General features: G+C 49.1%; 1 protein-coding gene across 1 annotated transcript; it reads left to right on the plus strand.

Moving 5' to 3' along the window:
- The first annotated feature begins 702 nt into the window (after nucleotides 1–702).
- PPTC7 (PTC7 protein phosphatase homolog) lies at nucleotides 703–10,106 on the plus strand. The gene is made up of 6 exons (XM_015815427.1): nucleotides 703–766; nucleotides 5,772–5,951; nucleotides 6,504–6,702; nucleotides 8,706–8,829; nucleotides 9,354–9,483; nucleotides 9,977–10,106. The coding sequence occupies exons 1-6, from the start codon at nucleotides 703–705 to the stop codon at nucleotides 10,033–10,035; spliced, it is 756 nt and encodes a 251-aa protein (XP_015670913.1). The 3' UTR covers nucleotides 10,036–10,106.
- The last annotated feature ends 3,519 nt before the right edge of the window (nucleotides 10,107–13,625 follow it).

The raw sequence follows: 13,625 nt of genomic DNA on the forward strand, positions 1-13,625 counted from the left end.
CCTCCCTCCCTCTCCTTCCTTCCTTCCTCCCATTCCCCCTTCTCTCCTTCCTTCCCGGTTGCGCCGACTCCCGCCTTCAGAAAGAGCAGCCCCAGGTAGCAGTTGCTGGGCCGTCCAGATTACATATCTAGAGGCGCTGGGAAGAGCCGGCTAATTGCTGATCCAGACTGCTGTCGCTGCCGCTTGCCTCACTGCTGAAGCTCAGCCTGGTGCCCAGCCGGGGTCCGCTCACCCCTCCTGCAGCCCCCGCCGAGCTGAGCTTCCAAGCGCCCCTCTCTTTGCTCCCTGGCAGAGCCTGAAGAGGAGCAGGAGCCAAACGGCAGCGCCTTCCATTATTCCAAGGCCGCATTTCCCAGTCCTGCCTTCTCTTGCCTGTCCGAAGCACAGTGAGGGGGGGGTTTCCCCCTTAACCTTGAGCCCCAGGCCGGCCCTGTGCAGAAGAGGCCGCCCATCCCTCTGTGTGCCTGGGGTCCTGGCCGGGGAGCAAAGGTGAAGAGACACCCCCGTGACATTGGGTGGGGTGCCAGAGGTCAAACAGGGCCGGCCAGGCCCACACAACATGGTTCCGGGGCTCCCTCCAGATGGGCAGCCGCAGCAAGAGAAGACTGCAGCTCCTCTGGGTGGGAGGGGGCTTTCCGGGACCCCCTCCAGGCATTTCTGAGACCACCGGATTCCAGGTTACAGTGTTGGGAGGCATGTTTAATGGCGGCCATTCCTCCTGGGTCTGAAATGTATTCGGTTAATGTCACCCTGGTAGCCTTAGGCAGTGAGTAAACTAAAGAAAGGCACCCGTAGCTCTCAGCTGGGGTTTCCAGCCTCTGCACGACGAAGGAAACGCTGCAGAATCTCCAGTGTGGTGCTCACATGGGTATCAAAGAGAGCAAAGGTCTACAGGGCAGGTTTGCTGCTTCGGTTTATTATTATTTTTTCTTTTATCATCTGTGGGTTTGGGCTAGAAGGCCCCAGGAGACGGAGACCTTGACCTGTGACCCGGATGTCCTTAATTCTGCTGAAACTGAGTAGGCTGTGTGTGCAGTGCTTGCTTTCGGCAGAGGCGCCCTGGCCGTGTGTGATGGGAAGGCGGGAGGAACCCGGAGTGATTCATCCTGGTTCTGCACTGCGTTTGAGGGCTGCACCTCACGGGCTCCTTCCCTGCCAGCCCACCTCCCCTGATTAATGGCGCTGCCGGACCTGACTTGCAAATTGTCCGGTCCCTCAAGCACCGTAGAGAGGGAATTCCTCTTTAAACCCTTTGATGCCTTGTGACACACACACTCCAATGATTTTCTCCCTTTCAGCCAGGAGGCACTGCAGATGGAATTGGGGGGTGGGTTGAGGTAAAGGTGGCAATTTCTTGATTCCAGCCCAAAGCCCACAGTAAGGAGGATTCAGGTTGCTGCTGTGATTTCTCGCTTAGATCTGTTGGTTTTTTTTGTGGGGAGGCTACCTCATGGCATCCTTCCACCCCCTTCTGCTTTTCCTGGTGTCCTGGCTTGACCGCGTTTTCCTATTTGAGATGTCTTTAATTTATGCTTCTCAAATGCAGCTGATGACACATCGTTTATTTTGGCACCCTGGACATTTTGATCCTTTCGGAGTGTCTTTAGCCAAAAAGTTGCCTTATTATGCCTGTTTCTTTTTCCGTCGAGGCAAAAAGTCCTTGGCTTTCTGCTTGGAAAGCCTCTGTTAGCTGGGGAAGGGTGTGGGAAAGTCAGATGAGCTGCTCCTAGGGGGAAAACCTGCATGGACACCTGGAGTTGGCCCAACTTCCAAGCCGTGACCTCGTTTGACCAGCAGTTAAAAAAAAAAAAGGTACACACCACGTTTGCCTGTTGTGTAATCAGTGTGAGCTATAAAATACGCTCCTCAAGGAGTTGCACTATGCAGGAGACTGAACCAAGGCCCAAATCCTTTTACTTGCAAAGTGGCTCAGTCCTCCGTCTCTGCAGCCCAAAGTCCTGGAGACATGAAGTCCTAAAATTCTTATCCGGGATTTTGAAAGGAGTGGCAGGCTGGCTTTAGATAAGACACCAGGCTCTTTGAGTTTCAGGCCTCACCTGCAGTGTAGTAGCCTCTGTAATGGACTGGCAGATTAAGTCACCCTGCATATTAAGGCAAGCGTCATATCTGGGTATCTGGGGAAATCCGTAACATTTCTCTACGCTCTTGAGCTGCTCTAACTTCTGAGTCCATCCTCGGTATACTTGGTGGCCAAATAAAGGCTTTGCAGATTAAAAACCAACACACATTTGCGTGCATAATACCTTCACTCATCTTTGCAAATATGTGGATTTAGGAATTGTATTGTCTCAATCTTTGATTGTCAAAGGCAAATCAATTGTCTAGGTGAGAGGGGAAAGCCTGTTCACCCTTATGACTAGATTTTTCTGCATGTTTTTTTTTCCCTGTCATCACCGGGAACACATTTTTAAAATGCTGCAAGGTGATCCTTCCATCGGGGACGGAATTTCCTCAAAGGTTAGGGTTACAACAACAAGCATGGACCAGGTCTGGCTGGTTCTCCTCCTGAGTCTTATCTCCTGAGTTAAATTCTAGAAGGTCTGTTTTAAAAAACAAAACAAAACTACATGGCGGATCAGTTAGTAATCTTAATTGGGTGGGCCCACCTGGAAAGATAACACATTTTTTAAAAGATGGAGGAAGTGCCTGATTCATGAGAACAAATGAGGAAGTTGTCGAGCATAAGCATCTTCTGAGAATCTTGGTTGCCCAAGAGGAATCTCCCATGTTAAATAATCAGAAATATTTACTTGAAGGACATTTTCTTTACCAAGGGAGCTGTCCTGTGTTCATGCCTTTCAACTTTGGCACCTTTAAGGTGGGTGGACTTCAATTCCCAGAATTCCCCAGGCAGCATAGGGGAATTCACCCACCTTGAAGGTGCCCATGTGGAGACCCACTGATCCGAGGAGACCTTGTCTTCTTCAAGCCTCTTCAGGTAGACCGAGTTGAAGCATAGAGGGTGATGGTTGCGTTGTGGTGGAGGCTGTTACTGTGTGTTTGCCCTTGAATTGTTGGTGCTCCCAAGTCAGCCAATTAGAAGCTGAAATAAGTCCCTGGCTTTGGATTCTGGGAACTCCTAGCGCTGATTAGAAATAGCAGAAGGTGACTTTGTCAGTTGAACCAAAACAATTTCCTTTTGGCACACGCCTGTTTGGAAGTCCGCGTCGTTGTCTTAACACACCTTGAAGGAGGTCTCTCTCCACAATTTCATTGCCGGTTTCATCAGGGCGACCTTGCTTAATGAAAAAAAGGAAGACACTGCTGTTGCAAGCCTGGCCAATTTACTTTGCAAATTAGGAAGTCTCCTTTGAAGGACAGCCCGCGACAAATTAAGGGATTATTCCAGTAGGCTGAAAGGCAAATCACCCAGGGATGCCTTTGAACTTTGCCACCGTGTCAATTATTCAGCCTGGCTGGCCTTGGGGCATCGAGGCTCCCTGGCCGAATGTCTTTGTATTCGGCCTCAGATCTGCTTTCTTATCCTTGAGAAATTGTAGGCCATTTAGTTGATGGAGGCTGCTGGCTGATGCTGGAACAGAGAGTAAATCTTAATAACCCGTTGCCATTTCTAGGCGTCACTGCAGCGCTCCATAAAAAGGTTTCGTGTCCTTCTTTTTCTTAGTCATCGGCGGCTTTTGCAAATGGGAATAAAAAGCTCTCGCCAGTTTGGGGGCGCTGGGAGCTTTCTGCCGATTCCCCAACGCTTCTCTCTTCCTTTGCCTTCGGTTGCTCAGCGCTCTCGTCCTCTGCAGCTGGCCACGTCATTATAATCCACGTATAGAACGTGCCATAAGTTGTAGCTCCGGGGACCACGCTGGCCGCCTTCTCCGCAGGTTGCAGAAACATGGAAACCGACAGGAGACAGACAGCAAAAATCCACTAGGCGTATTTCTCTGTTCTTGGGAAATCGGTGGCTTCCCACTCTGCATTCATAAGTCTGAGAGGCTTCGGGTCAGCCAAGAGGCAGAGATTCTTCCTGGCTTGTAGTTTGAAGGTTTGGCTTGGCTTTCGAGTTCCAAGTTCAGAAGGGAGGGAGGGAAGGAAGGAAGGAAAAGAGAAGGAGGGAAGGAAGCAATAAAAGAGAAGAAAGGAAGAAAAAAGGGGGAGGGAAGGAAGGAAGAAAAGGGAGGGAAGGAAGGAAGGCATTGCAATTGTGTTTCGTGCTGTCTGGTATAGAGAAGGGGGTCCTTTGTTGCTGTGCTGATGGGAACAGTAGAGAAAGAAATACTAGAAAAGAAATAAACTTTACACAGCCACACTGCGACTATTTTGGGGGTCAGTTTGATGCTGGTTAGCTGCAACATGTTGGCAGATCACACAGGGTCATGCCACCGTTCAGCTTTAATTGCTGTTTCAGCCGGGAACGTAAAGAAAGGGCAGTTTACAGATTAGCAGGCTTCATTTTATGTAACAAATCAGTTTTAACTTTTTTGGCCAGAGATTAGTGGCTTTTTGTTCCAAAGGAGATATGCCCTAAGCAGATTTCCTGATTAGTGACTCATGCAGCCTGCTGAACGATGCTGTAGGATGATCTTCATAACTGCAGCAAAAGATTGAATTTTTCCTCCTGTGTTCAATCGGTCAGCTGGCTTTTCCAAAAAGTGTTGCCTTCCGCCTTCCCGTGTCTGTCTGGCCCTTATTTCTTATAAGCACTTTCATTTTCTGGGACACAAAATATCCTTATTTCAGTTTGGTGCTGAAACTGTGTAAAGTCTACTTCTGCAATTATTTCAAAATTACCTTTGGGACTAGGACATTCTCTGCCCGCATGTGTCTGTCCTTTTAGTCTGCATCTCGTAAACGTGGGGCCATATAGAAATGGGAACATCTTTGTGGAAATAACTCCAGAAAAAGAGTTAACGGGGGCTGTCCTTGGTCCTGCTGAGAACTGCTCTGCTTTTTGATTTCTGCGGCCCTTACATCACTGCATCAGTTCCTCCTTTGGGCTTTTGCAATAAAAACTGATGCTTGTCGCAGTGTTGGCTGGGGAATTCTGGAAGCTGAAGTCCACATATCTTAAAGTTGTGTGGTTGAGAAACACCGCTCTGTTGCATTCATAGAATGACAGGGGTGGAAAGGACCCTGGAGGTCTTCTAGTCCAACCCCCAAGGCAGGAGTCCTCATCCCATCTCAGACAAATGGTGGCCAATCTTTTCTTGAAAACCTCCAGAGGTGGAGCACCCACAACTTTGGGAGGCAAGGCCTGTTCCATTGGTTGTCCTCACTGTCAGGAAATCCCTCCTTATTTCCAGATTGGATCTCCCTCTCCTGATCTTCTGCCCGTTGCTCCTTGTCCTGCCTTCTGATGCTTTGGAGAATAAAGTGAGGGTCTTTTCTTGGGACAGCTCTTCACGCGTTGGAAGAGGGCCATCGTGTCGCCCCTAAGTCCTCTCTGCTAAATGCACCCTAGTACCTTCAGCTATTCCTCCTTGTGTGGCAGGGGTCTTCAGATTTGGCAACATTAAGACTGGTGGACTTCCAGAATTCCCCAGCCAGCACTGAATTCTGGGAGTTGAAGTCCGCAAGTCTTAAAGTTGTCAGGTTTGGAGACCGCCGCTGTGTGGCGCCAACTCGGAGAGCAGCTAGAAAGTCCCTTTTAGAAAGGGTTTCTTTGTTTAGCATACGGCCTCTACAGAGGTCGTGCAATCACTGATATACAAACTTAGTTTGAGTTAGAGATGGTGATAAAGCCAGAATAGGCCAGTATTTGAAGGGCTGACGTTTTTCTCTCTCTCTCTCTTTCGAAGGGGTGGCCGACGGCGTCGGAGGCTGGCGAGACTACGGCGTCGACCCGTCTCAGTTCTCAGGGACTCTGATGCGCACTTGTGAACGTTTGGTAAAGGAAGGACGGTTCGTGCCCAGCCACCCTGTGGGGATCCTCACCACAAGCTACTGTGAGCTGCTGCAGCACAAAGCCCCCCTGCTCGGTAAGAAGGCCCTTAGAGATCTGGTGTTCTCCCTTTCTGCCTTGTGGACACATGTTCAGTTCCCCCCAGTTTCGTCTCTCTTAGAAATCAACGTCTTCCCATTTTATCCCGAGTGCCGAGAACCGGCCTGGCCGAGGGAAACGGGGAACTTTTGGCCCAGTAACGGCTTTGCTCACTGCTCACCTGATGCGAGTCTGCTTTGCCAAGAAATCTCTCTCTCTCTCTCTCTCTTAATGTGGGTTATTTTTAAGCGCCCTCAGCTAAACCCAAGAGGAGACGTTGCCCTCCCATGATCACATGTCTCACAAACAGCCCCGGCTGGAGAATTGTCTCCTTGGCTCCATTCAGGCACTGGGCCCCGTGCCTTCCAGTAGGTCTGGGGGCCCAGCTCCTCCTTTAAAGGGCCCCCGGCCAGGAATGGTCCTCTCCAGGAGAAAGCCTGCTCCGATCTGCACCCTCTCCTCCTCCTCCTCCGCGACGGCCACCGAGGCTGTCCTTGGAGAGACGTGCCTTAACGCCATTTCATTAGAAACGTCCTACCCGCCTTTCTAGGGAGCAGCACGGCCTGCATCGTCGTCCTGGATCGGAGCACTCGGCGCCTGCACACCGCCAACCTGGGCGACTCGGGCTTCCTGGTGGTCCGGGGGGGCCGCGTGGTGCACCGCTCTGACGAGCAGCAGCACTACTTCAATACTCCGTTCCAGCTCTCGATAGCACCGCCCGAAGCCGAGGGGGTCGTCTTCAGCGACAGGTGAGGCTCTCCGTGGGGCCTGGCGGGCAGGAGAGGCAACCCGCCCCACCCGGGGTGGGTGGGTCTGTCGGGAACACTCAGGAGACGCTGCGCCTCCAGCTCAGCTTCCCTCTGGCTGGAGTTGACGCTCCCGAGAGGTTTAGCTGCTGGTTTTTCTTTCCGTTATTATTTTTTTTTGTCCTTCCAGTGATGGCAGATGCTGTTTGGTCACTTGTGGCATGGGGACCAGTGTTGGGCAGCCTCGGAAGCTTCCAGATGGGTGGACTTCAACTCCTTGCTGGCTGGAGTTGACGTCCACCCATCTGGAAGCTCCCAAGGCTGACCCAACACTGGTTTAAGTAGATTAATTTCTTTTGCTAGTGTTCGGTGGGAGCTATATTCCCAGGCAATATTCCTCACCTCCCTTCCTGCGGCTGATTATCAGTTCGTGGTGCTAAGGGGTCAAACGCAAAGCGTGGTGCTATTTTTATGCGCTCGGGCCTTGCCTGATGCTTTCTCTCCGCAACGGCCGAGGCATCGGATCCAGTCTTTCCTATTCCCCCCCCAGGCGACTTGTTTGCAAAGCAAAACCACCGTTACGTGTTGTGAAGGGAAATATTGACAGGACGGCAGGGAGTGTGTTTGGCTTTAAAACCTCGCCGGGTACACGCCGTATTGTCCCGGGAAGGCATAGCTGAGTTACAGGGATGGGAGGTGCAGGAATGTGAGAGAAAAACATTACAAAATGTTGAGGGCTGCTGACTTGCTGATGGAGATGGGGGGGCCAGATAGGTTGTCGGAATAATAGAGATAGAAGGGACCTTGGAGGTCTTCTAGTCCAACCCCCTACTCAAGCAGGAGACCCTGAATCATTTGAGACAAATGGTTATTCAATCTCTTCTTAAACCTCCAGTGTTGGAGCAGCCACAACTTCTGGAGGCAAGCTGTTGCAGCCTTCCCTCCATCTGTCATATGTTTCTATCCATCCATCCATCCATCCATCTCTATCTATCTATATCTATCTATCTATCTATCTATCTATCTATCTATCTATCTATCTATCTATCTATCTATCTATCTATCTATCTATCTATCTATCTATCTATCTATCTCAGAACCATACAATCCTAGGGCTGGAAGGGACCTTTGAGGTCTTCTAGTCCAACCCCCTATCCCTTTTCAGACAAATGATCCTCCAGTCTCTTCTTAGAAACCTCCAGGGATGGAGCATCCACAACTTCTGATGAATTGTTCTCCTCCTTAGTTCTATGTTGGATCTCTCTTGGATAAGTTTCCATCCATTGTTTCTTGTCCTGCTTTCAGAGGCTTTGGGGAATAGGTTGACAACCCCCCCCCCTCTTCCTTGTGGCAGCCCCTCAAATATTGGATCACGGCTGTCATGTGGCGCTGCCTGGTTCTGTCAGGGACCTTCTCTTCATCTCAGATTCTGGAAAGGTTTCTGCTGCTGCTTACGTACCGGGAGGCACATGACTGCCGCTTGTCTTTCAGCCCCGTTGAAAGTTTCCAGCTGTGCTGGACGCCCGTGAACTCCCACTTGGCAGAACCCCAAGCTCTGACAGGGAAGCACATTTTGTCCGACAGGAGCCCCGGCTGCAAAGGGCACAGACACCAGGCAGAGAACTGGAGCAAGAGGGGAAAAAATGTAGTGATGAACTGATCAAGGGGGAGCCTTTTGGATGCCTTTTGGGGACCCTCATCGGGGTCTTTGCGAAGTGTTGAGCTGGGCAAAGCGCCCTCCTTGGCCCCGGGTGCTTTAAAGCCTCCATCAGTGGCTCAGTCTGGTTCATCACCGTCAGGCTTTTCTCTTTCTCTCCAAAGGCCACTCAAAACGGGGCTTTGGTCACGGCAGACGTAAAGGCTGTTTCCCTGAGAGTAAGCTGCCCTGGGCTCAGCAGAGTGGAGAAGCCTCCGCTGGTGTAGGGAGGACTGCCCCTCTTGCACAGCTTAAGCCTTAGACCCCTCCGCATTTCACATCTCCCTCTACTTTCTTGGCGTCTCCTCAGCCCGGACGCTGCCGACAGCACCACCTTCGATGTTCAGCTGGGGGACATCATCCTGACGGCCACAGACGGACTCTTCGACAACATGCCGGACTACATGATCCTCCAGGAGCTGAAAAAGCTAAAGGTCAGGGCTTTCAGTGGGTGCCACCGCAGAGAAATTAAAAATGCAGCAGGATCCCTGACAGTTAACATTTGTCCAACAGTTGCCTTGGCAGCCTGTTGGTGTTAATGGGTTAGGGTGCAACTTTGGGGCAGATCTTGGTGGGTTTTCTCCACTGGCAAAATTTTTGCTCCGTGAATCTGTGACCGTCTGAATCTTTTCTCAGGGTTCAAAGGTGCAAGCGGGAGCCGAGTAAGAGTTTAAAGTTGAGGGCAGGTTTATCTTTTAATCTGCTCTTGTCCTCCCCCTATAATTCCGAAAGCAGACGGTCGGTTATCGGAGAGCTGAAAATCTGCTCTTCAGAATCGGATCCACTCAAATCTGCAGCCTTGGAAAGGAGGGGGGGGATTTGTGCTTGGCCTTTTGACTCGAGAAGACACAATTGCTTTGTGTTAACGGTCCTGTTACACCGCATGCTTGCGATAATAGGTGAAACAGGCAAAGGCTCTTTAAACGTTCACCGTTTCTTTTTGCCGCCTTCCACCCAGAACTCAAATTACGAAAGCATCCAGCAGACGGCAAGCAGTATTGCTGAACAAGCCCACGAGCTGGCCTACGATCCAAATTACATGTCTCCCTTTGCACAGTTCGCGTGCGACAATGGACTGAATGTAAGAGGTAAGAGCGGCTGAGCGGGAAGAAGAAGTCAACCCTCCCGCGCGTTTGCTCCAGAAGGCAATGTTGGCTAGAATTAACTTTGCAGAAGTGCACGAAACGAGAGAACCTGTTAACGCGGGTGCTAATTTGATGCAAGACCTTGACCTGTGCATGCATATTTTTGTACCTGCCACCGTATCAAATGGTTCAATTTTATTTTATTTTTTTGGTGTGTGGAGATTTGTCTCAATTTCTTGGCAGAAGACATTTCCCAAAGAACTTAGAGGAGGCTGTGGATACATTTTGATCCCTTTGGGGGTTAAATTTCCTTTTCCCGGCTGTGTGTTTAGGGGGTAGGAGTGTTTAATTTTGCTCCTCCTGTTTTATAGCACCAGGTCTTCAGCTACAAACTTGGAATAGAATAACAGAGTTGGAAAGGATCTTGGAGGTCTTCTACTCCAACTCCCTGCTTTTTTATAATACTTTAAAAACTTCTCCATGTCTTGCTTTTTAGGTGGGAAACCCGATGACATCACCGTTCTTCTCTCTATAGTAGCTGAATACACAGACTGACCGGCTGTAATGCTCAGCTTTTAAAGACTGGTGTGTCTCCCACTGTACTCAGCTTCACACGGACTATTTTCCTGCGGGCAGGAATTCTCTCTCTCTCTCTCTCTCTCTCTCTCTCTCTCTCTCTGCATCTGACCTCAGTGGCTAATCACACCTTACGTCCATTGCCTGTTTTAAGATGCAGTCAAGACCCCTGGCCCCAAACCTCAGCTGGAGGACACCTGGGGATACCTCCAAGCAAGAAATGAAGAATTTTTCAATACTTGAAGCCTGTCTTTCAAAATTGACTCGTAGTTATTGCATAGAAAGCGGGGTGGGGAGGGGGCTGGAGAGGGAATAATCTTACTTATGGCTCTGAAGAAAAGGTGAGCAAACAAGAACGCCAGATCGGCTCTGCGTAGTTTAATTCGGGGGGGGGGGGGAGAGAAGGGGTTGTTTCAAATCAGCAAAGAGAACCTCCGCGAGGTCCCGAGAGGGCATGGCTAGAAAAAGCCCAGTTCTCACCCGTGGAAGGTCAGTCCATCCTGCCCTTGGCTTAACGTGTTGGAAAACTTGTGTTTGTAGCTGAATTCTCTGTAGGCTTTCCAAGTGCAGTGAGCCTTTTGGTCTCTCTCTCTCTCTACATTTCCACCTGGGCAACTTGGAAGATGTGCCGGCTGGGGCGTCCTGGGGGTTGAAGTCCGCACATCTTCCAAGTTGCTCTGGTTGAAAAAATACCGGTCTGTATGGTATTAGCCAGGAGCTTTGTTACTCAATCTGAAACGCACAACTCGTCGTGAATTGTGGTGTGCACGTGTGCGAGAGTGTTTGTGAAGGTGCTAAACTGTTATAGCAGTGGGAATGTTGGCCTGTGGGGGCCCTTTCGTAGCTGGGTTTTTCTCCCAGACCGTTGCCTAAAACCCTCTTCAGTTGCAGAGAAGTCTAAAGATGAACGAGGGAGATGGAGGAGCGATGCTGAGTGGGCTCCCGGCAGCCGTCACGCTGCATAAGCATAAGTGGGCAGCACTTGGTGGGGGTGAGTTTGCGTACAGGATTCCCCAAGAAAATAAATGTTTACAGGGCTCTTAACTGCTAATTGGCAATATCACAGATTTTATTTTTTTTGCAGTGACAAAACACTCAGTCCACTTTCTCAGTAGCTATAATTTCCCCTGCCCCGTTTTTCTAAGCTTGTGTAAAAATATATATATATATATATAAAAATTAGCTGTTTTTATTTATACATAACGCCTAAGAGGTATGTATAAAAATCTCGGTCAGTTTTTCATAATTTTTCCTTTCTGTTTTTGCCGGTAGGAAAAACAAAAAGTCTTTTGCAACGAAAAGCCATGTTTTATAGAGCAAGTTGGGTCACGTTGATGTTTAGTTGATAATCTTGGCGAGTAAAAGCAACAGTCCCTTTTTTAAAAAAAAAACAAAAACAAGCAAATTCACAAAAAGGGGTTTTTTTTACTGCCAGGTTTATTCTATTAAAACTGTACGTTTGAGGTTACCTCAGCCTGTTTTAAATATTACTTTTGGTGGTTGTACTGTATATTTGCATAATTGTGTCCGGCTTTTATTTATAATGAACATGTACCGTGTACATGTGGCTGTTTCAATGCATCCTGCTTTTAACAGGCATTTCATTTGCGACGATCACGGGCAAAACAATTTCATTTTTAGAAGCTGTTCCAACCCATTTTTCCAGTTTTCTTTTAAACCATCTTTTTTTTTTTTTTTTGTCCAGATGCCTTAACAACGTAGCTTGATAAAACTGATCGGTTTTGGGGGTACGGATACAGGGTGGCATACAGTGAAATGACGAAAATTGTATAATATGAAAACATGGCCCATTGTAACGTTGTACAAACCATTTCAACCCCTCCTGTTCCTGATGCTGAACCAGCTGGTGGACCTAAGCATCTTCTGCTAGAAATTGTATATTAATGTGTCTTTATGCAACCTCTTTCTTGCTTCGTCGGAGGAGTAGGTAGCTCTTAATGGGGAGTTTGTGTTTTGCTGGTGCCATCTCTTATTTCGAGCAAACCCTGAGGAGCTACCAACTCTCCCACCGTTTTTTTTCCATCGTCCTGGGTCTCTAGAGATCATCAAGCAGGGGTTATTGTTGCTGCCCTCTCTTCAGCCTTTCTGTAACTGTTAGCTAACTATGGAGGGGAAGATGATTTAAAACACTGTTTGTCAACCTCAGCAGCTTTAAGATGGGTGGGCTTCAACTCCCAGAATTCTGTGTGCTGGCTATGCTGGCTGGGGCATTCTGGGAGTTGTCCACTCATCTTAAAGCTGCCGAGGTTGAGAAATGCTGCTTTAGAAGTAGCAATGAATTCCTAAGCCTTGGTGGGTTATTCTTGGTTTTGTTTAATTTAAAGCAATTTCTACTCTTAGCAGTATCTGTAAAGCCATTTGTTCCCTAGGACCATTTTTTTTAAGCCATGGTCAAATTGAATTTTTAGACTTGCATTTTCCCCTTCCTCCCCTTTGGGACACCAAAGACTCCCATCGAGTTTATAGCTTTTGGCCATCTGTTTTTTAAAAGCAATACTGTATTATAAACAAATTCTATTGCATGCTTCAGATCTCCCCCTCTCCCCCCCCCCATTTTAAGGTGAGCCTTCAAACCTAAAAAGCTCCGATTTCTTCCTAGGAACTTAAAGCTGTCTCTGCGCACAAGAATTTTATTTTTTTACAAATAAAAAATAAAAAAAATTTTAAAAGGAAAAGGCGAGTCTCCTGCCCTTGGTAGCACGACCTTCCCGCCGGCCCCCCAGGCCGTGGGTGCGTTTTCTCGGGGCGCCCTCCGGGCTTAGGATTTGGCCACATTCCATTTTCCCTTCTTCTCTTCAAACGGGGATACCTGGACAGAGGAGAGCTAGACCCCCAACCTGCTTTGAGGGAGGGGCACGTGTGAGAACCTCCCCAATTCATTGGAGCAGCTTCAGGGCCGTGTGAAGAGGCAGGAGGGGGCTCTGCTGCTCCTTAATGAGGGGGGGGACGTATCTTGGGCTCCATTTTCTTTGCTCAGGGTGGGGGGATGAAAGCATCGCCAGCGGGATCCAGAGCGACCCAGAAGGCGGCAAACTCCGACTTCTCGAGGGTGGGGTGGGCAAAGGCCAGGTTTTCCCAGCGCCCCCCCCTTCTCTTTTGCACCTCTGCCCTCAAAATCTGCTGCATTGCAGAGGTGAGACTGTCCCCCCCAAAGCCTGGACATCGTTGCCCGCCTCTTCCTTGAAGCGGGGGGGGGGGATTGGCAGCTTCCTAGTCCCCCCCCTTCTGCAGAAGGTTCCCTTCTGCTTTCTTAGGAGCCCCTCCGGATCCTGCTTGATTCCCCATCCGAATAGGGGGGGGGAAAAGCAACTGGGACAGAAGGGGATCGAGATTTAAAAACCATCCACAGTGGAAGCAAAGAGAAGAAATTACGGGAATGGCTCTTTCCCGCGGAAAACCGGACTCAGTCCAGACCTGGGTGGGGGTTTTTTTGCATTTTTATTTTGTTTTATTTTTCCTTCTCCTGAGACAAGGATAGCTTATCTAATGAGGATGCTGTTTTCTTGTTAAATGAGACTATCGTGACCTGTAACTTACCTAAAAAAAAG

This window comes from Protobothrops mucrosquamatus, unplaced genomic scaffold (genome assembly GCF_001527695.2).
Source record: "Protobothrops mucrosquamatus isolate PMUCROS unplaced genomic scaffold, P.Mucros_1.0 scaffold342, whole genome shotgun sequence".
Classification (NCBI taxonomy): Eukaryota; Metazoa; Chordata; class Lepidosauria; order Squamata; family Viperidae; genus Protobothrops; species Protobothrops mucrosquamatus.